The 22,775-nt window shown below is 36.1% G+C and overlaps 1 protein-coding gene and 2 long non-coding RNA genes across 3 annotated transcripts; 1 reads left to right on the forward strand and 2 right to left on the reverse strand.

Annotated features, from left to right (window-relative positions):
* Positions 1-2,011: 2,011 nt before the first annotated feature.
* Positions 2,012-2,518, reverse strand: LOC107809182 (uncharacterized). The gene is made up of 3 exons (XR_001653356.2): positions 2,418-2,518; positions 2,259-2,305; positions 2,012-2,065 (listed from the first exon to the last, which is right to left on the reverse strand). It is a non-coding gene; the product is annotated as an uncharacterized LOC107809182 (long non-coding RNA).
* Positions 2,519-11,673: 9,155 nt separating this feature from the next.
* Positions 11,674-12,513, forward strand: LOC107809183 (uncharacterized). Its single transcript, XR_001653357.2, has 3 exons — positions 11,674-11,744; positions 12,114-12,199; positions 12,325-12,513. It is a non-coding gene; the product is annotated as an uncharacterized LOC107809183 (long non-coding RNA).
* A 2,370-nt stretch (positions 12,514-14,883) lies between these two features.
* LOC107809181 (beta-galactosidase 13-like) lies at positions 14,884-22,281 on the reverse strand. The gene is made up of 18 exons (XM_016633774.2): positions 21,962-22,281; positions 21,739-21,834; positions 21,089-21,201; positions 20,908-20,974; positions 20,424-20,516; positions 20,167-20,310; positions 19,953-20,047; positions 18,914-19,019; positions 18,576-18,660; positions 18,350-18,468; positions 17,913-18,083; positions 17,648-17,826; positions 17,439-17,548; positions 16,876-16,985; positions 16,639-16,746; positions 16,433-16,540; positions 15,865-16,010; positions 14,884-15,756 (listed from the first exon to the last, which is right to left on the reverse strand). Exons 1-18 carry the CDS (start codon positions 22,142-22,144, stop codon positions 15,276-15,278), a joined length of 2,514 nt encoding a protein of 837 aa, XP_016489260.2. The 5' UTR covers positions 22,145-22,281; the 3' UTR covers positions 14,884-15,275.
* Between the last annotated feature and the right edge of the window lie 494 nt (positions 22,282-22,775).

The following is a 22,775-nucleotide window of genomic DNA, read 5'->3' on the forward strand; positions in this document are numbered from 1 at the left end:
CTACCTCACAACCCCAATGTGAGGAGACAATTTAAGGAGAGAGTCAGATGGGAATACTTTTGGGGGGACTGTGTGGATGCAAATGAGCACTTGGTCAAAGAATTCTACACCAACGTTGTCTACATCAAAAAGGGCACTAAGGTGACCAAGGTGCAGAATTTGAAGGTGTTGTTTAATGGGAAGACAATCAATGATTACCTCGGCTTTGATGAGGAGGATGAGTCCCTGTACATGGCGGAGATGGAATTGGGTGAAGAGATCCGTCCCTGGCAAGCACAATACCTGGAAATCCCAGGTACCACCCCCGACTGGTTGACTGTTGGAGTCAAAATTCTTAGGCGTAGTATGAATTTTGAGGCAAGGGGGTGGGAAACATTCGTATGTAGTAGGTTGGATCCCACGTCTCATGAAAACTCCCTCCCTCTCCACCGGGCAGTATTAGTGGATTCAATTATGCCGAGGTACCCAACCAATGTGGGAAATGTGATGTCACAGATAATTACTATTGTGGGTGCCGAGCATGACAGAAACTACCCATTCCCCAGTTTTCTCACTATGTACTTCCGGGATCTGAAAGTGAAAAAGAGGCCCTTCGAGTACAGTTACTTCTCCAACTGGCCAGTCTGAAAAGCCAGTTGTGGTAGTGACTCCTGCTGAGCCTGCCTCTACTTCCACTACTATCCCTCTTGGTCCATCCACCTCAGCAGACCCGGAGATTCCATCTTCCCGTGCTCATCCTATTACTACCCACCGACTGAGCCAAGCACTTCTTAGTATCAACAATTGGATGCAGACTTCCCTATCCAAGTTGTCCACCCTCACTACCATGGTAGAGGCTCAGTCGGCACCTCTACCCTACAGGTTCCCCAATCGATAGAGGATGCTCTTAAAGAGATTTAGACAACTAGAAGAAAATCCTCGACACTCAGAATGTACTGACTGATGCAGTTGATTCACATAGCAAGGCTCTCAAAGAGCTTGCTAGGAAGCATAAGAAGCTGAGGAAGACACGGGCCTCCAAGGAGTCCGTGAAGGAGTTGAGAGCTGATGTTGACAGACTGAAGGCAGATCAGTTGCCTTTAGACTTACTGCTCTAGGACCTAGTACCCGTAGCTCATTCCCAGCTAGAGCAGTCACATAGGCCTCCCAAGAGGAAGAGGATAATTCCCAGAGCTGACGATGCAGTCATCCAGCTGGCAGACCTACATGAGACCTCCTCCAGTCAGCCACAGGGTGCACCACCTCCGGAGCTTGTCCAGGCCCAAGTCCCAGCAATAGTAGAGCAGCAGGCCACCGGGAACTAGGGCTGTTCATGGATCGGATCGGATCGGATTTAGCATATTTCGGATTGAAATTTCGGATTTCAGATTCCATAAATTGCAATCCGAATCCGATCCGAATTATATCAGATTGGATCGGATTTTTAAAGTTCGGATCGGTTTGGTGATCGGATTTTCGGATCGGATTGTATGTATTATTAAGGAGTGTGTATAACTGTATATGGATAATGGATGTTACATAATACAATAGCATTTAAAAGAACAAAAATAGCAAACAAATGACTATAAATTACAGTACCTCAAGATTTTACTTTTGGCTTCATTCCAATTAATAAATATGTTACTAATGTCTAATAGTATAGTATTGTCATAAGCATAGCAGAAGCATAGCTAACAGTTACAAGAGCAGAAGCATAGCAGAAGCATAACACAAGTCCCTGCAATAACTGTGGTACTTTGCAAAAGCATAGCAAAAGAATTTCAAGTTCTACTGATCATTCTCATTCAATCCAGATTCTTTTACGAACCAAAATGGAAGAAACACACGAGCAGAAGCATAGCTAACAGTTCAAGAGAAGGTAATAATTCAACAGTTCAACATGTCCATAAACAAAACACAATCTTCAGAATAAAACAAAATTAACTAAAATCCCAAATAGCTGTCTAATCACTAATGAACTGAAATCCTCAACCAGAATTCCTTAATGCAGCAGCCTTAAATTCTGGCACACCTGGCACACTGGAACTGAAATCCTCAACCTGGCACACTTTCAAGTTCTGCAATACTACACTTGTCAAAAATGAGAGAATCAGTAAATGTGTATCATGTCAAGTTGGGCAGCCTGTGTAGCAGCCTAATGCAGCAGCTTGACTGCTTGGTGGTAGAACAAAACAATACAATAGAGAAGGCTTAATGCAGCAGCTTGGTTCAATTTATTAGAAGGCTTAAGAAAAATTTAACATGCCACGAACTCGTACCTTTTATATGTCGACGATGCAAGGCTCTCTTCCGGTATTAATCAAGTCTGTAGAATAAGATAGTAATAGAATAAATTAGTTTAAAAATAATCTAAAGAAACATAACATAAGTATACATTAAACACAAGTAAAGTAATAGAAGAAATAAGATAGTCTTACCCGCTTCAAGTTGTTCAAGATTATCTAAATCTTCTTCAATTTTAACCGGAGTTGTTGATTCATTCCGAAGCCAATCTTGGACACACACAAGAGCTTGAACCAATATAGGTGTCAATGAACTCCTAAACGGATCAAGTATGCGTCCACCGGTACTAAAGACTGATTCTGAGGCAACACTAGAAATAGGAATGTCTAGCACATCACGTGCCATCTCAGCAAGTGCGGGAAATCTGGGTGAATTCAACTTCCACCACCCCAGAATTTTAAAATTTTCAAAGTCTTCCTCAACATCTTCACCCAAATATTTATCTAACTCTGTTTTAGAATCAATTCCTTCACCCTTCTTATGCTTCTTTAAATCTTACATGAATTTTGAAAGCGATGATGAAGAAGTAGATGAAGTTGGAGAAGATGGACATGAACCAGGGGAAGATGGAGAAGATGGACATGAACCGGAAGATGGAGAATATGGAAATGAACCAGAACCACCATTCTTCTTTGCATACACATTGAACAAAGATTCCATGTATGTCTTCACCTTAATTTGTATTTTCACACCTATTATTTCTCCAAACATGGCAGCAAGAGCAAACGAAAGAGATTGAAACTTGTGGCGTGGATCGAACACACATGAAATAAAAATCATTTTGTTCATCTTTTGTGGATCCCCCCAATACTTATCAAACTTCTCTTTCATATTATTTGCCATTTCTTTCAAGGTAGCATCTTCACTTTGCATCAACTCTTTCAAAGAAGAACCAACAACACATATCTCAAGAAAGTGCACATTAGACGTAATATAAAGTGTACCTGATACCTTCAAGGTGAGTTCATAAAATATTTCAAGAAACTTCACAATACGACTTACACTATCCCAATCAGTACTTAAAAGTGGATCTGCAGGCTGTCCATCCTCACAAATACAATTAGAAATACATGACATCAAACCATAATCAATATCACAATATTTTGTAAAGGCTTCCTCATAAACTGTAGCAACCTTCAACATCAAATATGTGGAGTTCCACCTAGTAGGAACATCCAAGCACAATGATTTTTTAGAAGTTATCCTATCTAGATCACAACATTCTTTAAACTTCTTCCATCTTGCTGGAGATTGTCTAATGTACCTAACAGCTTGTCTTATTCGTTCCACAGACACACTCCCTTCTCTTAACCCATCTTGAACAACTAGATTGATGATGTGAGCCATACATCTAACATGAACATGCTTACCTTCCATCAAGTTAGTGTTCCATCTAGTAAATTGTTTGGATAATTCTTTAACCATGACATCGTTAGAACTTGCATTATCAACTGTCACAGTAAATACTTTATCCACCCCCCATTCAAGTAAACACTTAGCAACACCACTAGCTAAATCTTGGCCTTTATGACTAGTAATTGGACAAAAATTTAATATCTTTTTATGCAAATTCCAATTCTTGTCAATGTAATGTGCTGTAACACACATATAGTTAATTCTTTGAATTGATGTCCATGTATCAGTCGTAATACAAATTCTCTATTTTGATTCTTTAAAAATTGACTTCAAAGCAAGTTTTTCATCATGGTAAATCTCAAAACAATCTCTAGTCATAGTAGTACGAGATGGAATATGAAATAAAGGTTGAAGAGCTCTCACGAAGTCTCTAAATCCATCCTTTTCAACAGAAATGAAGGGTTGTTCATCTATAATTATCATACGAGCTAAAGCCCTCCTACATTCCTCTTGATCAAATTTCCAAGGGATAAGCGAGACATCACCTGTTTGACCGTTCGGTTGAAAAGCTAATTTTGTCTGGCTTGTCTCCGGCTTGTGGGGATTGTTCGGACACTTGAGAAGATGTGATAGCAAATTGCTTGTACCACTGTTTTTGGTGTTAGCTACATATTCTTCTGGACAGTACTTGCATTTCGCTTTTTTAACACCCTCGTTATCAGTGAACTTACTGAAGTATCGCCAAACCACTGATCTTTCTTTCATGATTTTTCTTTTCTTCGAACCAGAATCAGATTCGACGTTGTTTGTGAAATCATTTGAAGCACCACTTTCACCACATTTTACAAGGGCTTGAACTTTATTCACCATCTCTACCTCATCTTCCATCTACGAAACAAAACAAAAAATTAAAATTAAAATCGGATTCAAAATAGTAGTATAGTATGGTCTATTTCTGTTTAAGAAAATCAAGAGTGAAACCCCCAATTTATTTCATCAATTTTATCCAAGAAATAAAAGAGAACAAAGAGACCTAACCTTAGTGTCTTTCTTAAGAATTTCATCAATTTTTAGTGTCTTACCAGTTACCAGTGCGGTCGCCGGAACACAAAGAAGAGATAGAGGAAGCGACGAGCAGGAGGGAGCAGCTTGAGGCGTCGCGTGAAGACTGAAGTGAGCAGCACCAGCACAGCAGTCTTTGGGTGTGACTTGTAAGGCGTGAAGAGTGAGGACTGAGTCTGAGGAGTGAGAACTGAGAATTAGACTGAGGCAGAATGAAATAAGACCTAATGCACCTAACCCTAAAAATAAAATTAGTATTTATTATTCCCTTAATAAATTCGGATTTCGTATTGGATTGGGTTCAAACTATACAAATCCGAATCCAATCCGAAAATCTGAAATTTTAATAAATCAAATCCGAATCCGATCCAAATATCCGAAATCCGAATTTGAGCGGATCGGATTTCGGATATCCGATCCAAATGCACAGCCTTACCGGGAACCAGTCTAAGGTTTCCGAGAACAGTGAGGACCCTAGGACCACTCAGGATCCTATGCAAACAGACAGGCCATAGGGAATCCCTATATCCTTTTTCCTTTCTCTTTTGATGCTTTATTTGGTTTAGTTGGCATTGGGGACAATGGCAACTTTCATTTGAGTGGGTAGGCCTTACTTTTTATTTTATGGATTCATTCGTATGACTGTATATACATTTGATTTTTATTCTCTTTATCTTTTCATCTTTGGGTTGTATATAATTTAAATATTTCGTTACATTTATCGCACTTTTATTTTACTTTGGGTATGTATATAAAGTTATGTTACATTGTACATATTCATCCCATCTATTGTATATTCAAATCCCCTCTTGAATATATTCATTCTACTTTCCGCAAATTTTTCATTCTTAGCTTCTTATTTGTGATTCGTAGCTTCTTATTTTTAAAGTTTGCAATAAGCCTTTGGTTTTCTTAATGCCATGGTTCTTTTCAAAGGTAGAGTGTTGTGTGAACCGGGTGGCTCTTCCCAATGATGGATGGCGTGACAACCTTCTTAAGGGTTTGAGTCCATTTTTCTTTTTATTTTTAGTAGTTAATAGTTAAGGGTACCTCAAGAAAAGCTTCACTTGGGCCTAGCACATTTGCCTTTGATCTTTTGGTCAAAAATAATTTGTTGTGTTTAGGATGGTGAAAGTCGTGACCTTGAGACTCTTGTGTTGACCGATAATCATCAAGTGGTTTTTCGGGACCATTGTGTGCTCAAATCTTATCTAAGGTCGTTGTGGGCCCCCGACTCTTTGTCTTTAGTAATCCCATAGCTTGTGTGGCGAGTAATCGCATTGCAAGTCCATATCCCGAGCCATTGGTCTAGAACTTGCCCTAAATGTTTGTTGAGGTGAAATGATAGTTGAACACCTCCATAAATTACCAATGATAAAATTCCTAGTCAACCCTTTTGAGCCTTAGACCTTTTTCCTTCAAGAACCATGATACAAGACTATACCCGTTCTAAAAGATACCCTATCTTGGCACCCGATCTTTCTTTTAGCACATGGCAAAAGTATAAGTTTGGGCGGAGAGACAAGGATTGCATCAAAGTGGTAAAAAGGCACAAAAATGAATAAAAGTAAAGGCAATGAAAAAGAAAGAAAAGCAAAATGACAATTAGAATGTTCAATATGAAAAAAGAACAAAAACGATTCAAGAAAAGCAGAGAATGAAAGGTATGGAAAGTTGAAAAAGGAGAAAAAGTTTGAAATGCATAAGAAAGAGTGACAGTGTGTCTCTCTAACCCCTTAGAAAGAAGTGAAATGACTTAAAGAGTTAAGTGAATGTGTGCTAAATGAATCAAAAGAAGTGCTTAAGAGAAGATGGAATCTACTTAGACCAAAATATTTCCTACCCTAAACCAAAAGCCTTCACAATGTCTCCACAAAAGCCCTATATGATCTTGAGTTGAATGAAGCTTATATTAGTGGATACTCACATAAGGGGCAATCATATGGTACCTAGACTGGACTTGTGGCCTTTTCTTGAGAGATATGAGTGAATTTTCATTATCCTCGTTTTAAGTGACATTATCTTAAAGGTGAGGATTACTTAGGGAGAGTTGAGGATGTGTGAGTTTGGATTCCACAATGACCGAAGTAATAGAAAAGAGTTCTTTGATGTGTTGAGTCAATTCTTGATGCTATTGTGTTGCACTTAATCCATGGAGTTTCAAAGAGTAAAAGTTGTTAATGATTCATTTGTATTGAGGGCAATTGTTAGTCCCAATTGATGCTAGATGAGGTTACTTTAGGAAAGCTGAAAATTTCTTGGATTTTCCCTAAAGGGGTGGGTCTTATTTTTTTTGCTTGAGGACAAGCAAAAGCTTAAGTTTGGGGAGTTGATAACTAGGGATTTTAACGCATTTTATACTCCTTCTTGCTTATGCTTTGATTAGAAATTCATGCAAAATAGTCCCAAAAGGCTCACAAGTTGTGGTTGATTGCAGGTTTGATCAACAAAGTGACAAGATGTCAAAGATCAGCTCAAAAGGAGTGAAACTTGCACAAGTACCAAGACAAGACAAAACTCAGGCAAAACAAGGCCAGTGCGGCCGCCCTACATTCTGTGCGGTCCGCACTAGGAGATTCAGAGAGGCTGATTTCCAGGCAAAGAGGCAATGCGGCCGCACAAGGTTTTGTGCGGTCCACACTGGAGTTAATATGGCCGCACTCGATTTAATGCGGTCCGCAGACCCAAGGATCAGAGAGATGCCAGATGTGAAGTTCCAAGCCAATGCGGTCTGCAGTCCATTCTGTGCGGACCACATTAGAAGCCTCCGCGGCCGCAGACCATTTTGTGCGGTCCACATCGCCTGAGTTCAGAGAGCTGTAGTTTCAAGTTCAGAGCCCTAGTGTGGCCGCACTCCATTTTGTGTTGTTCGCACTAACCCCGCAAGGGTATTTTTGTCCATATTTTTTAGCTTAGTATAAATAGCTTCTTTTTCCATTTTTAGGGCATCATATATTGTAAGCATTTAGCTGCGCTCGTGGGTTCGACTTTCTTAGCCATTTTGGGCAATTTTATCTACTTTTCATCATTGAATCTTGTTATTTACCTTAGTAATTAATTAATATGAGTTGTTCTTCATCTATTTCTTGCTTTTCCTCTTCAATTATGAGTAGCTAGACCTATAGGCTAAGGTTGTGGCTCAACCATAGTGTGGGTAATTGATGAGTCTTGTAATTTAGGGCTAGATTGAATGTGGGTGTTTGATATTTGGGCAATTTCATGGTTAATTGCTAAATTAGTGGTTGCAAACACTAGTTTGTGTTTAGTTGACTTGGGCTCTTCTTGAGAAAGAGAGTATAAGTCTCCAAACTTGTCCAATAAGGAATTGGGGCATACTCAAGAGATTGATAGCCCTAATTAAAGGGTTAAACCTCGAGAGAGTAATACCCGACGTGAACCCTAGTTGCTTGTGCAAATTTGCATACCCAATTGGTCTTGAGAAAGTCAATTAGGACAAAATCACTCGAACCACCAAGAGGTGTAGAGTGGGTAAAGTCGTACAATGGTTATATCATACTCCCCAACTATGTCAATCGTGTCTTAGATTCAATTACCCGTCAATTAACCACCTAGGTAAAAGTCACTACCCTAGTGCCTTTTAAAGCATTTGAACAACCCTTTTTAGTTTAACTCTTAGCTTAATCTAGTTTCATTTACTATTGTAGTTGGATAAGAGTAGAATTAAATCAAAAACCCCAAAAATGATTAAAAGTGTAATTTGGAACACATACGCAATCCTAAACTAGATAGATACTCGATTCCAATTTCTAGCTCTCTGTGGATATCGATCCCGACCCAAAATCGGGTAAAAGCTGCTCCGACCCTCTCTCACTACTTAATTAGTAGTGCGGAGTAGGCTGCGATCATCTAACACGTGAGATGGATTTCCGAGATACTTTCGAAGCATGGACACATGGAATACTGGATGGACCGCTGATAAACCAAGTGGCAACGCAAGTCTGCAAGCCCTTCTCTCCCACTTGATCAAGAATCTCAAAAGGCCCGATGTATCTAGGCCTCAACTTGCCCTTCTTTCCAAAACTCATTACACCCTTCATGGGTGACACATAGAGCAAAACTCTCTCTCCGGCCATGAATGCAACATCACGGACCTTACGCTCGGCATAACTCTTCTGCCAGGACTGAGCTGCACGAAGTCTATCCTGAATGATCTTAACCTTATCCGAGGCATCCTGTACCGAAACTGTACCTAATAACCGATCCTCCCTCGGATCAAACCATCCAACAGGCAATCGACACCATCTACCATATAATGTTTCATAAGGGGCCATCTAAATGCTCGACTGGTAGTTGTTGTTGTTGTAGGCAAACTCTGCAAGTGGCAAGAACAGATCTCAAGAGCCTTCGAAGTCAATAACACAGCCGCGGAGCATATCCTCCAATATCTGAATAGTGCGCTCAGACTGTCCGTCCGTCTGAGGATGAAATGTTGTGCTCAACTCAACCTGTGTGCCCAACTCACGTTGCACTGCCCTCTAGAAATGCAAGGTAAACTTCGTACCTCGATCAGAAATGATAGACACAGGAACACCGTGAAGACGAACGATCTCACGGATATAAATCTCTGCCAACCATTCTGAAGAATTGGTAACTGTCACAGGAATGAAATGTGCTGGCTTGGTCAGTCTATCCACAATAACCCAAACTGCATTGAACTTTCTATAAGTCTGTGGGATTCCAACAACGAAATTCATAGCGATGCGGTCCCACCTCCACTCAGGAATCTCTATCTTCTGAAACAAACCACCAGTTGATGCTTGTACTTTACTTGCTAACAATTTAGACACCGAGCCACATATGCCACTATATCGTTGTTCAGTCTCCTCCACCAATAATGTTGTCACAAGTCCTGATACATCTTGGCGGCGCTCGAATGAATAGAATACCGGGAACTGTGGGCCTCCTCTAGAATCAACTCACAAAGTCCACCCACATTAGGCACACAAACACGACCCTCCATCCTCAAAACTCCATCATCTCCAACCGTAGCCTGCTTGGCATCTCCGTGTCGCACTGTGTCCCTAAGGACAAGCAAATGAGGGTCATCATACTACTGCTCCCTGATACACTCAAACAATGAAGACCGAGCGACCGTACAAGCTAGAACACGGCTGGGCTCAGAAACATCCAACCTCACGAAATAATTGGCCAAAGCCTGAACATCTAATCCGGTAAATACTGACCAAAAAAATCGACCAACTTTGTTCGGTTACGGCCAATTACCGACCAAAATGCGACCAAATACGCTTAGATGGTATTTTGATGGTCGTTTTAATATATCGACCAAAGTTGGTCGGCCAATTAAATTCAAAAAAAAAATATTGCAAAAAAAAAACGACCAAAGTTGGTCGGTATTTTAATTATGTAATCAAAAGATTCGCCATCTGGGAATCGAACCGGGGTGTGTACTGTGGCAGGATACTATTTTACCACTAGACCATTGGTGCATTTTGTTTTAAGATTTTCTTTTCTTTTATTTATACTCTTTAATTGTATTTTTGCACGAAAATAACTGACCAAAGTTGGTCGGTTTTATTTAAAAAAAAAATTACCGACCAAAGTTGGTCGGTTTTTTAAAATGACCGGCCGAATTTACCGACCAAAGTTGGTCGGTTTTTTTAATATTAATTTTTATTTTTAATTGCAAAACCGACCAAAGTTGGTCGGTTTCTTGAAAAATAAATTTCGCGGGACTCAAAAATAGTTTTCCGCATTTTTGCGCCAAAGAAAACCGACCAAAGTTGGTCAGTTTCATAAAAAAAAATTAAAAATTAAAATATTTTGAAAAACCGACCAACTTTGGTCGGTTTTTGGCCGGTTTTTTGACCGACTAAAGTTGGTCGGTTTTTCTAGTAGTGTTAATCGAATTTAAGAATTAAAAATAAAAATATTACCTAAATAATGATATGTTCTATTAATTTTAAATTATCGAAATACCATTTCAAATTCGACAAAATATAAGAATTTAATAGATCTTGACATATATGAATATGGAAGAACAAGATATTGGTCATACTTGATAAGAAAGTGATGATACAACCCATTATTTAAAGTAAATAAAAATGGAGCACTATATATTCTATTAAATATTACATTACGTAAGAGAATCCTAAATATTTTTAGATATTTTTCAAAGAAAATTCTACATAAAATCTTAAAAGTATATATAAATATTATATATTTATATGTCGGTTTGGTTCGAAGTATTCTACTCATTACTAAACCAAATCAAACCAAATTTAATTATTTTTCAATAGGATTGGTGTGACTTTTTGACGTGGTGCAATTTCCAATTCGATTACCAGTGCAAATATACCGGGATAAGGTGCACCATATGACAAGGGGTTGCAAATTTATCATGGATGGTAAAAATTACATTTCTTTAATTTCCTTATTGGCAGAACTCAACATTGCATAATATAGGTACAAAAGCACTCCTTATAAACGTTATTAGTACTCCAAAACTACGCATTTTAACGTATCATACCAAGTTAATTGCATTATTTTCTGGGTAACAAATTACAGTTATTATGAATTGTTCTCTGTAATGATTTCATAGATAACATATTTATATAAATTAAATTGATTATTTTTACATTGTTAGTCCGCATAAGTTAAAGGGAACCTTACACAAATAGCCACACCACGTAATATCACACTAACTTTTTCTAAATGCAATTTTGTACATGCCCTTTGAAAAGAAAGCTTTGTACAATTCTAAGCTTCTAGCAATATATTTTGGAAAGATGAGTAATATCTTTATTTAAATCTCATTAATTATGATTGAAATCGAATAAAGCAGTTGCCAGAATCATGGATTGTAGCTAGGAAACTAACTAGTAACAAACAATCTAATAGAGTTTGAGTAGGAACAGGACGTTGACCGAGTAATTTTAGCGTTTATATATATAACACACTTGTGTGTACAAAACTAATTAATTAATTAATTAGGGTTAAGAAAAAGCTAAAGCCGATGGCTAGAGAATTAAGAGGTCAAGTGATGTGGATAAACGCATGGACATGTGGGTTTTATTTTTTGCTCTTTAAGATATTTTATGGCATCTTGCATTTGGATTCCCAGGGTCATGAAAATTGTTTCTTATTTGCTACTCTTATTACACTGCAAATTCTTTGTATCTTTTTGTGCAAATATAGCCAACATTTAGAGAAGATAATCGCACAACACCTCCTTATGAATATGGTGACTCTTGTGGCCTTTCATGTAATTGCTTTTGCCTACGCTTTATCAAAGGAAAATTATAATATGCAGATCAATGGCTGTTTTATAGACATTTGTTGTGTTGATATTATAATTATTTCTACGTATAAGTTGGTATCTATGTACTATGATTCAGTTGCCGTTTCAATGGTGCTTTTCTATATATTAATAGTTGCTACAGTCCTGCTACGAATTTATGTCAAAGGTATCGCTCATCTGATGACTGCAATTCCAGCTCTACTTGCGCTTATTGCCATGGTAAGTACTTGGATTAATTAAATTTTAGGTTTTGTTCTTATATGATGTATGCACTAATTCTTATTCTTTCTCTCCAATTTTTTTTTTTTTTTTTTTGGGGGGGGGGGGGGGTGGTGTTGTTTCAGTTCACTGATCCAATCCGTTCGAGAAGTTTCTACAAGTTTTTCAATTGGCAGCTTACACATTGATTAGAAGACATGATCCTTGAGTTCCCTTGCAATTATGTTGTTGACTAAGCATATATAGACCGCTTGAAATGGTGAAAAGATTTGGGTGTTATTTTGCTAGTACTAGTAGAAATAAAGTACGTTTGACCAAGTATATTACTTGAGAAAGAGTTCTAAATCTAGCTAATGTTTGACCAAGTATATTTATGTAATACTCATTAAAAGAAAGAGGGTACTTACGTAATTTACCAAAAAAAAATTATAAATAAGATTAAATAGGGCAAAAGCCCTACGCTAGCTAAAACGAAACGAAAAAGAAAGAAAGGGTCAAAGCCCCTTTCTCTGGCAAACAAAATCAAACTGTTCTGCGTAAAACCAAGCAGAAGCAAAAAGGATTTTGATGGGTCAGAATTAAAGCGAAAAATCAAGAACAAATACAGAAGGTGAGATGGGGAAAAAGCTTAGTATCGCAAAAGAAGCCACTTCCATCCATTATTTGTTCAAATCTTCAAGTACTTATTCCACAAATTTGAGGATATATTTTAATGGTTAGAGTTAAATAAGGAGATTGACAAAAGCCAGTAAAACAAGGGAAAATATGTATAAATTTTTGTTAATCTTTGGCAATCTGTTGAGGAATCTTAAGCACAAAGTGTGTCTTATGGGTATAGCTTGAGCTTCTCTTTTTGGTAGATTTTAATTTCGATTCTGGGAGATTCTACAGAGAAATAGAAATTACACTAGTTCATTCATACTTCCTAAAGAATCAATGGAACTTAATGAAATTGGATTAATAAAATATATTAATATGTTGGAGTTGATAAATTAGTAATTACTCATAGGTGGGTAAATATAATTCGGCGAATTAAGAGTCAAATATGAAACCTCGAGGGTCGGGTATTCTAAATTAGCTATGAATTAGCCTAAACAAGGAAATTAACATGAGATTGATATTATGTAATTATAGATTGATTGGAAGAATTTGTACAAATTGCTCGAGGTGAAGCATTTGGTATTTCGGCACGAGTACTGTGAGTAGTAACCTTACCTCAATTTGTATTTCTACAACTAGCATGATTTACATACGATTTTAATATGAACATGTTACCGACTGTTTTGAATTTGCATGTGGGACAAGTCCTTTACTCGATATGATACTACTATATTTATTTTAGACGATCACAGTCATTCTGAATATTCTCATTGTTACTGAATATGTTATACCACTACTTGAGATAAAATTTACCGTTATCAAAACAAAGTTATATGATTTGATAAGAACCGAAATGCCCTATATTGGTTTAAAATATTTTCTATGAGTTTATACGGATTACAAAGACAAGTATAAAATGGGAGTAGACATTGAAGGATCCCGTAGATAACAACGGGTTCGTTAGACCTACTGCACCTTGTAATTATAGATTACCGTTATAGCCCTCGCTAGTGGGAAGGTAGAACTAGCATACCGTTACCGATTTCCCTCGAGTAGGGACTACCGTTATATTTGACTTCTTGCGAAGAAGTCCACAGTTATACCGATTACATGATCCGTTCATTGAAACCTCCCAAAAATGTGAATACTGATATTATACAATGGTTACCGAGCTTATTACTGAATTGTTAATTATATTTTACTATAAGAAAAACGTGATGAGACTGAAATGATTTATTGTTTCTGAAAGGGCATTTGTATGTTATTTTTTGTTTGATATACTAGCATGTTTTCTGACTTGTCCCCAAATTAAAAACGGTTGTGGTTAAGTGTTATTACTCACTGAGCTAGCGACTCATTCCCCGCTAATTTTTTTATAGAGACAACAGTTGACGCAGGCGAGGATCTCGTTAATTAGAGCACACAGGTTGAGAATTCTTCGTGAGCCTCGCATTTGTTCGCGTGGGAGGAGGTTTTATCAATTGTTATGGTCTTTTCTTTGAATTCTTAGAGTCACTCCATAGTCATTCTTTTAGTGTCATGAGTATTATTTTGCTATTAGTCTTATGTCGAGTATCATTCTTTATTATCAAAATCGGAGATAAATTAGTATTTCTGGTTGTTAGTGGGTTGATCAGTAATGGTGAAGACTATTTTGGTTAATTGATAAGTTGTCGATTGTTGAATTGCTATTAGGATGTTTGGTTGCTGATTTGAGACAGGAAAATTTTATGGGATAGTCCAAAAACAAGGGAAATTCTGTTCGATTTTCTATAAAATTACCGATAAGGCTTACTTGGGAGCACTTGCTCCTAAACGCCGATCATAATCCTAAATTGGGTCGTAACAATTTAACTTGAGAAAGAGTTTTAAATCTAGCTAATGTCATACTGATACGATCACATCCAATTCAACTAAGAGTAATCGTTTCAAAATCCAAACTAGGGTCATGGGCCCTTAGTTTGAGTCCGACTAGCCTATCACACCTAGCGATGCTACCAATGTTAAGGTGACCAGTGTCTTTTGAAGCATTTTCTATAACAACACTTTGCTATAATATCTAAAACTATTCGAAATAAACGAGGTTATTATAAAGAGGTTTGATACCCACAGTGAATCAATTGAGCTTCTAAAGATTTGATAATATATACAACAACATGAAAAAGGGTCATAGCCCGACATGTGACATTAAGGGAAGAAATACAAGAGAAGCTTCCCCAGTATCTAGTATCTGTTATCAACCTCTAGTCCTCAATCACAACAATTCAATGCCTAACCTATCTCGCCAAAGTCAATTGCATGTTGGCTGATAGCTAATGCTTATAGAACTAGTTAACTGGAAACTGAAGCTCTGAATCAAGGTGTACCGGTATTGAAACTAGAGTACTAAACCGATAGAATTAAAATCTTGAATCCGCCTCTGGCTACATGTCACAATCTTCAACCTATCTATTATAAACCAAAGAAAGTGAGGTGTTTATCTCTTCTTTGGTACAACACACTTGACTTGGACAGCCAAAGTCTTGAAAATATTAGGGCATGGGTCCTTGTTTGGCTCGTCAAAAACTTCTCTCTCAACTGGCACAGAACAAGTGTGTTTTCCCAAACAATACTTTTCTGCTACTTTAATACTATTAGGTGAAGTGCAATTTCCCATGTAGAAATTTCCACATGCACCATCTGGATCACCATAACTAGCAAACTCAACTTTCTCGATCACATTATCGTCTGGGCAAGTTAAGTGAGCTCCTGCTTTGAGATCTTCTACGACGGCACGAAATTTACTTCCAGATCTCTCCCAATACTTAACGTTTGGAGGATGATATTCGGTGATCATACTGCAGATCGTGTCTCTGTTTACTGTTACTATTTGAATTGTTTCTGGGTGACCTCCAGTTTCTTCAAAAACAACTAGGAGATTATTCTTTGGCTTCAAAAATGCTCTTGGAATATGATACCTGATCAATTCATAATTTTCATATACGTTATCATATTTGACCAATTGATATATTTGGTCTTTTTTTAGGGTTGGGGGGGGGGGGGGGTAAATTTTTCGTGGTACTTACTCAGATTGAGTGGGCTGTCCAAGAGGAGAGAGGAAAGATGCCCAGTAACGACCAAGGCTTTTACCATTGACCCACATCATACCTTTTTGCATTTTGTTCATCCTCAAGGCCACTGGATCAGTGCCTTCTGGGGCATCAAAATATGTCTGTAACCCACAAAAGAAAAAAAATAATATTATGCAATGATATGAACTGACTAAACAAGAATTCTTGAACATCAAACAAAAAGCAACGATTTAGCCATTGTATCATAGAAAGGTTCGGTACAACATATATATATATATATATATATATATATATATATATGAAGATACATATACATACACTAGAACAGAAAAACACTAAGAAGCTTCACTATTACCTAAGTTTTTTGGGGTGATACCCGAAAGGTGATAGATAAATCGTCTTTTCTAACATTCTACAAAACCGTACATGAAATTTTCGCTTTATATGGGTCTTCAATTCTTTCGAATACATTTCCACATCGGGTAATGTATTCTTGATGGCGAGAAATGTATAAAAATACATAATGGAACTTACGAAAGGAAAAAAATCTATTTAAGCTTACCTTCAACCAAGTAACAGGTCCTGGTGGCGGACCAGCTAAGGAAGTCCATTTCACTTTCTTTGCACCTTCTTCTGTGAATAATTGTTCTTTTTCTCCATATACACCAACCTGAAATAAAAGACTTTTTACTAGTTGATTTAACATTTATTTAAAAAACGTTGTCAAGGATTATTAAATAATTACTAAATATGTGTGAATATGTATACCTCATGTCCCCAAACATTCAAAGTGATATCAAGAGTTCCAGCCATTAAACCTTGAAGTGTCACACCACGGGCTCCTGCAAACCTCTTTTCCATATAGGCTCCGCTATTCTGTAATTATATTCATGAACATTAATTCTCTAATGTCTTTTTATTTTATTTTCTTAGGTTCGGGTTCGAGCCCTGAAAAAAAGAATGATGGTAGAGAACTATCGAACACCAGGTGAGATAAAATAGTACCGGATATCCAATTGTCTCAGCTAAAAGGGTGATGTGATTAATTCCAGGTTTTAAGATGACGGGTTGCCGGAAGACGAAGCTCTTCTCGATATTGTTCCCATGCCCAAACCCTAAAAATATGTAATCCCGGAACAAATATTAAGCAATTTTTGTCACCCTATTGTAAAAATAAGTTTTCTCATCAATGGCCAACCATTTTACAATGAAGGTGTGTTTGATACAACATAAGACATTTTTACTTATTTTTTGAAAATATATTTTCCAGAAAAATAATTTTTAATGTTTGATTCAAGTATTAGCATACCGAATAACGTTTGATGAAATTTTTGAGTATTAAAGATCGAAACAAATATTTTAGTGTTTGCTAAAGCATGAAGGAAAATGACTTCTATCCAAAAGTGACAGAAGCCATGTTCTCCCTTTAATAGAAAATGTTGTCCCGGAAAAATATTTGTTGAGAACCAAACATCAAAAAATGAGAAAAATATTTTCTCCAATAATATTTTCTGATATATCACACACACACAAAGAGAATGTCACAAGGATATTTTTGTAAAACCTACCAACATATTGTCCATTGACAAAGGCAACCAATGCATGGCCCATACTTGCAATTTGCAATACAGGGAGAATATCAGGTCTCATTGGCAAGTCACGTCGATCAAGGTTGATGCTGTGTTATACAAGAATAAAAGTATTTAGAGTAAAGTCGAATAATCAATAGTAACAGCAATAAAAACAATATCAAATAGGCCTAATTAATTTAAATTACCTTGTGCTGTACCAAGCATAGTCAGATTTATCTTTGGTCAAACTGTAGAGTTCCAAGGGATCCCTGTTCTTAAGTGCCAAATCATGTATTGTTGGTATTTTTTCTTGATATATTTCCCATTTTAGATTCTTTGCTTTCTCCGATGGAACAAAGTTTCTTGAATTATGTTGCGAAACAACCTGTATAATTTTGATTATAATTAAAAAGGATAGCGCGGTGCACTAAGCTCCCGCTATGCGCAGGACCCGGGGAAGGGGATTCTTACCGTTTGAGTGTTGTAAACGACAGTCTTACAATCAGCAAGAATGCTAATTGATTTCTCAGGCAAGTAATATTCTGCTCCCCTAAATGTAATGTTGGATGGTAACTTTGTGTGGTTGTTGGTCAAAAAGGCAGCACACATATGATCAGGTCCAGGCTTCTCATAGACAGTGATCTACATTTTATGTATCAAACATGTAAAATTCCATATTAGTACTATATATACTGACAGTATAATTTTTTTTAAAAACCATCATCAATTTGTAAAAGTGAGTTATCGCTCTATTCTTCATGTTACCATATAACATTTGCTAGAAGAGTTACCTATCGTTGCTTGATGGTATAAAAATTTATACATTGTCAGTACATAGAACTTATTATAAATTACTGCTAAATGTTTGTTAAAAAGCTGGTTATGAGTTAATAGAAATCCTTAATCACCTCAAGATTCTCGTTAATCTTTTGTACAGTGGGAGTACCCCAAAGAAGAGCTCTTCTCGACAATCTTAATGCCCTGTGCAAGTCTCTCAAGTGACTCCATTTGGGGTCCCTCATTAAACCTAATAAGAGTCATATACTCAACCTTTAATTAAATCAAATTAGTGCTTGAATAATAGTATTAATTTGTCATACTTTTCAGAATAAAGCTAAAGATGAGTCTAATTACCAAATTCATCAATAGGGGCCTCATCGTAATAACGAGTAGTCACGAAAGAAGAGCTTGTTCTTCCAAAGTTGGTTCCACCGTAATACTGGAAAAACAAAAATGTAATTAATTTTACATGATTTTCAAAGCTTATATGAACTATAGACTAAAGGTTGATGAGAAAATTACAACAACAACAACCCTGTGAAAATCTCACAAGTGGAGTCTAGGGAAAGTAAGATGTACGCCGCAACCGCACCCCTATCCTGGGAGAGCGAGAGACGTTTCCGATGGACCCTCGAAGAGGGAAGAAGCGTTAATAAAGGTTGATGAGAAAATTAAAGCATAAAAAAGATTACCATGTAATAGTTTGTAAGAGTTCCATTCTTTGCAAAGAAACGAGCCACAGAAAAAGCAAGATCTTCTGCTGATCTTTGTGCTGGAGGATCTCCATAAGTTCTATACCTGCACTTCATTTTTGTTAATATTAGCCGTTTAAATAAAGACATAAAAGTATCAATTATTTGACGGACAATGTAGATGAACTTTTACGTTATCGGTGCCATTTAACTGGTTATACAAGGTTACTTGCCTTATTTTCAAGGTTACTAAGTGGGCGTTTGGACATAAAAATTGTAAAATTTTGAAAAAAAGCGAAATTTATTTTCAAGTGAAAATGATATTTGGAAATTAGAGTCGTGTTTGAACGTGAATACAAATTTGGGGTGTTCTTGAATTTTGTGAGTGATCTGAAGTGAAAATTTTGCCGAGGGTATTCTGGAAGTAGCCTCTATGCCTTTTTAAAGACATGGGTAAGGTCTGTGTACACTCTACCCTCCCTAGACCCCATTTGTGGGATTACACTGGGTATGTTGTTGTTGTATTATTTGAAGTGAAAAAAAGGGCAGCCCGATGCACTAAACTCCCGCTTTGTATATGAAGTGAAACTTTTTAAAAAAGGCTTTGGGAGTTTTTCAAATTTTTAAAAAATTCCGAAATTCATCTTCAAGTGAAAATTAAAAATTTTATGGCCAAACACTGATTCGAAAAAAAAAGTAAAATTTTCGGAAAAAAGTGAAATTTTTTTAATGGCCAAACGGTCTCTAATTTCACTTATCATGGGTAATTTTACCTTTAATTACTTTTAATATAATTTTATAGTGTAAAATGTTACTGCACTATCCATGTAGTGTATAAAAGTTAAACCTTATTAAATAATAGACATGGTTTAAGTTTTGTTCGCTGTGGTGGAAAAAAATATTAACACAGGTAACTTACAAAGTAATTAACTATAGATAAATAAATATGTAAATAAGCATCAATTGATAACCTGAAATAAATGAAGTTTTAAATATCTTAAATCCTACTATTATTAGACATTAAGAAGACTGTACTTACTGGGCAGTCCAATTTTCAGTCCACAAAGAAGGTTTGTTGGGACCATTAGTGCCTGTAAAAGTATCCCCACAATGCCTTCCATTGCATGTATTTATCTGCAGAAATAATTGGGAGACAAAAAAAGAAGAAATTAGAGTTTTTACTGTTTAATATCATTTTGGTTGCCTTTTAATTAAATGTTACTAATCATTTCCCACAAGAAAATGAACATTACCACTGATGGAGGTGCATCCTTTTGCTTGCACATGATCCATGGGACTCCATTGTATAATCCCACAGCCATATTTGCTGCCCACTCAATATATTTCTTTCCATTCTCTTTATAAGCTAGCTGGACATTATTGTACTCATTTTCTATCTGTCATGATTTATATGTTACTGTTAAAGATATAATTAAGTAAATAAATATACACATATCAAGCATTGTAGTGTAATTTGCTAGAGACGGCTGTGATTAAATTAGGAGCAGACCTGAGCCAATATGATGGGACCTCCTTGAGGTGCAAACAATTTCTCCTTTTTCATCAGCTCAATGACCTTTTCTGCGTATTTTTTCATATGGTACTGCAAAATGGAGAAAAAAGAAGGAATAATTAAGATGAGTTAATTAGTCATTAAGAAGTAAGTATGTTACTCCCTCTATCTCAACTTATGTGATGAAGTTTGGATTACGATGAGTCAAATATATTTTTATTTGATCGAGATTTTTTATATGCTTTTTAAATATTTTGAATAGTTAATTGTTGTGACGTATAGTAATACTTTTTATGCAATTACCAGATATTTAAATTTTTATTTCAAAAAAACTTAAAAAATTTATATCCGAATTCGCAATTAAATCAAGATGTTTGACTCTAGAAATTTGATATGCATCACATAAATTGGGATGAAGGGTATAGTAATTAAGAGCATTTTTTATGTTTCTGCATGCATGCACAATATTGTGATTACGTACCACAAATGGCTCGTTATAAGAACGGAATGTGATGTTTTTAACCTCTCTTAGCCAGTATGGGAACCCTCTGTTTCATGATCAATATTCATTAGGCCATAATCAAAATAAGGACAGAGAAAATAGTGAAATTAACACTGGATAAAGAGTCAATATAATTAAATAGAATTAATATTGTGTATACCCTGAAGTCCATTCGGCTTCAATGTAAGGACCAATTCTCAGAGTCACATATAGGCCCTGTTTACCTATCTCCTTGATGAATTTGACAATGTCATAATTTCCTTCAAAATTAAACTGCATAAAAGCTTAAACATTTAGACAAGAGTAGAAAGGCAAGAATTCTAGAAAGAGATTTAAAAAATAAAAAAATGTAAGTACTTGCGGAGGCGGATGTAGAATTTGATGTTTATAGGTTTCTACAACAACCTCAAGTAAATTTACAATACTAATTGGATTCACATTCAAATATGTATCGATATTTATTAAATTTTTCGGACGCATATATACTGTTTAGACAAAAGCCTCCTAGGTTCACGTGAACTCGTAATGTAAAGTACTATTTGACATGAGTTATCTCGAATGTTGATGGTTATGCATGTTATATATATATATATATATATATATATATATATATATATATATATATATATATATATATATATATATATGTATGTATGTATTGATGGGTTCAACAAACCTTTTTGGCTTGATTATTCAGTAGTACATATGCAAAAGCTTTTATGATTATGTTTCTATAATAGATTCTTCATAAATTCAGTGATTTATATAAATCTTAAATTCGCCTCTGAACTGGAAGATAGTGTTTATTACCTGGCCTTGAATGGGCTCGTGAATGTTCCAAAATACATAAGTCTGGACGAGATTAATACCTCCTTCTTTAGCTTTCCTAATAATGTCTGGCCACATCTGAAACAAATTTCCAATTAATAATTTAGTTTTGTGAGTTCTTCAGAAAAAAATGAACATAATAAATTGCTAGTATTAAACATGTCAAAAACCAAAAGACTGGCAATTCATGAGAATTTTAAGTTACCTCAGGAGGGCTACGAGGATAATGAATAGAACCAGAAAAGAACAATTCTCTATTTCCATTGACGATTAAGGAACGACTATCGTAAGTGACGCCACGTGGCTTTTCGGCGGCACCGATCGCCGATGAAACCAACAAGGAAATCAGGAAGGCTAACGTTAATAATATCTGATTTTGTTTAGCCATTTTTTTTTTAAGTAGTAATATTTTATTTTTAGTTTTGGATAGTGAGTGTAAATGTAAGAGATAAGAGATGATAGCTATTTTGATGCCGGCAGGTATTCTTGAATTATCCTATGCATGAAAAGAGAGTCATTTGCTGTTTTAGCTAACAATTAGCCTAGATTGGTAATTATGGGGCTTGTAGGATTTCTCGTATTTTTCACGATCTATATGTTTTTGTGTTTTGTTAAATGCTTGTGGTTTTCCTTAAATTCTACATGCATCTCTCTCCTCCCACCCGCACCCCACCCCTTTTTTCTCTTTCTTTTTGTTAAATTAAAGAGTTTAACTTATTTTAAGATTTAACTTATACACGACGCAGACTACAAAATAATTGACTTAACTTATACACGCGCGGTGCACAATCTACTATAATTTTTAATATAAAATTTATGGCTCAAAGTATTTTTTTTATGTAATTGCTTTGCTAAGTATATAAATTCAAAGAAGTAATGAATTGGTGTTCGAATTTATGCTAGAATTTGATAATTCGAAAAATACCCAAAAATATTGGATATATGAATCTACCCATCTTAAAAAGGGAGAAGTGCACAAATAATCACAATATTTTGACCTAAAAATCTTAAATTTCAGG

This window comes from Nicotiana tabacum, chromosome 7 (assembly GCF_000715075.1).
Source record: "Nicotiana tabacum cultivar K326 chromosome 7, ASM71507v2, whole genome shotgun sequence".
In the NCBI taxonomy this organism is placed as follows: Eukaryota; Viridiplantae; Streptophyta; class Magnoliopsida; order Solanales; family Solanaceae; genus Nicotiana; species Nicotiana tabacum.

What these genes read in the sequence shown, in the direction of transcription:
- LOC107809181 (XM_016633774.2), bottom strand. Translation starts at nt 22,144, where the DNA reads ATGGCTAAACAAAATCAGATATTATTAACGTTAGCCTTCCTGATTTCC. An exon ending in CTCTTACAAACTATTACATG is followed by an intron (nt 18,661 to 18,913) that starts GTAATCTTTTTT and finishes TTGTTTTTCCAG; the next exon opens with TATTACGGTGGAACCAACTT. An exon ending in GGACAGCCCACTCAATCTGA is followed by an intron (nt 15,757 to 15,864) that starts GTAAGTACCACG and finishes TGAATTGATCAG; the next exon opens with GTATCATATTCCAAGAGCAT.